Source organism: Nicotiana sylvestris, chromosome 2 (genome assembly GCF_000393655.2).
Source record: "Nicotiana sylvestris chromosome 2, ASM39365v2, whole genome shotgun sequence".
In the NCBI taxonomy this organism is placed as follows: Eukaryota; Viridiplantae; Streptophyta; class Magnoliopsida; order Solanales; family Solanaceae; genus Nicotiana; species Nicotiana sylvestris.
Window position 1 is genome coordinate 212,891,183 of NC_091058.1, and position 1,462 is coordinate 212,892,644.

Here is a 1,462-nt window from a genome sequence, read left to right on the forward strand (position 1 = left end):
CCTGCTCTCCCCCACACACTTCCAAAATTCCACCGGAATCTCGTCTAGTCTGGTTACTCTGCTCCTAATCATCTTACGCATAGCTCCCACGACCTCCTCAAACTTGATACACCAGTAGTACCCAAAGTCACGGTGACTCTCGAATGCTCCAATTTTTCTTGCACAATTTCATAATCCTTTCATTCACAAGTTTATGAAAGTAAGTCTGTCATCTCCTCTTATTCTGGGCATCTTCAATCAATACTCTACCACATTTGTCCTTGATGCATCTCACTTGGTCCAAATCCTGAGCCTTTATCTCTCTCAAGCTAGCCGGAATAACTTCTTCCTACCTTTTTCCCTTAATTGTTCGTACATACGACCATAACCGGTAGTCTTAGCCTCGGTGACCGCTAGCTTAGCTTTCTTCCTTGATACCGTATACCTCTCCAAGTACGCTCGCATGTCCTCCTCACTTATGCTCCCTACTAACTTCAGGTACGCTGCCTTCTTCTCTTCCGTTTTACCTTGGACCACTTCATTCCACCACCAGTCTCCTTTGTGCCACCAGAGATACCCGTAGAGACCCCTAACACCTCTCTCACAGCCTCCTTATATAGTTTGCTATCACTGACCACATAATGCTCGCGTCCCTACTGCTACTACATGTGCCCATAGCCGACAATCGCCCTTCCAACTCTTGGGCTTTATCCTTACTTAAGGCTCCCCACCTGATTCTCGGTCTTCCTCAAGTAGATGTTTTCCTCATCTTTAACCTAATACACAAGTCCATCACCAAGAAACTATGCTGCGTCGCAAGTATCTCACCCAGAATCACCTTGTAATCCTTGCACAACCCTCTCTCACACCTCCTGAGGAGGAGATAGTCAATCTGCGTCTTCGCCACTACATTTTGAAAAGTGACCAAATTCTCCTCCCTCTTCTGAAAGCTAAAGTTCGCAATCACCAACCCAAAAGCCTTAATGAAGTCCAACAGTGACGTACCTCCTCCGTTCCTCTCCCCAAAACCAAAGCCTCCATGTACCTCACTATAACCACCAACGGTCGATCCAATATGGCCATTAAAATCCCCTCCTATGAATAGCTTCTCAGTAGGCAGAACCTGGCATACAATCTCATCTAAACCCTCCCAGAAGCGTCGTTTAATCTCCTCATCTAAGCCATCATGCGGCATATAGGCGATAATCACGTTTAGGGTGTACTCTCCACCCACCAACGTAATCATCATCAATCTATCATTCACTCATCTAATCTTAACCACGGTCTCTCTAAGTTCCCTATCCACCAAGATACCCGCTCCATTCTTACCTTTTTGGACTCCTGAGTACCAAAGCTTATACCCATCCGCGTCCTTTGTCCTCGACCATACCCATCTTGTCTCCTGGACACACGCTATATTGACCCTCCTCTTCTAGGAGATCTTTGCTAACTCTATAGACTTACCCGTCAATGTACCTATATT

The 1,462-nt window shown here is 46.0% G+C and overlaps 1 protein-coding gene across 1 annotated transcript; it reads right to left on the minus strand.

Annotated features, from left to right (window-relative positions):
- Positions 1–727: 727 nt before the first annotated feature.
- On the minus strand, positions 728–1,174 carry LOC104224334 (uncharacterized). Its single transcript, XM_009775954.2, has one exon. It carries the CDS (start codon positions 1,172–1,174, stop codon positions 728–730), a length of 447 nt encoding a protein of 148 aa, XP_009774256.2.
- Positions 1,175–1,462: the final 288 nt, after the last annotated feature.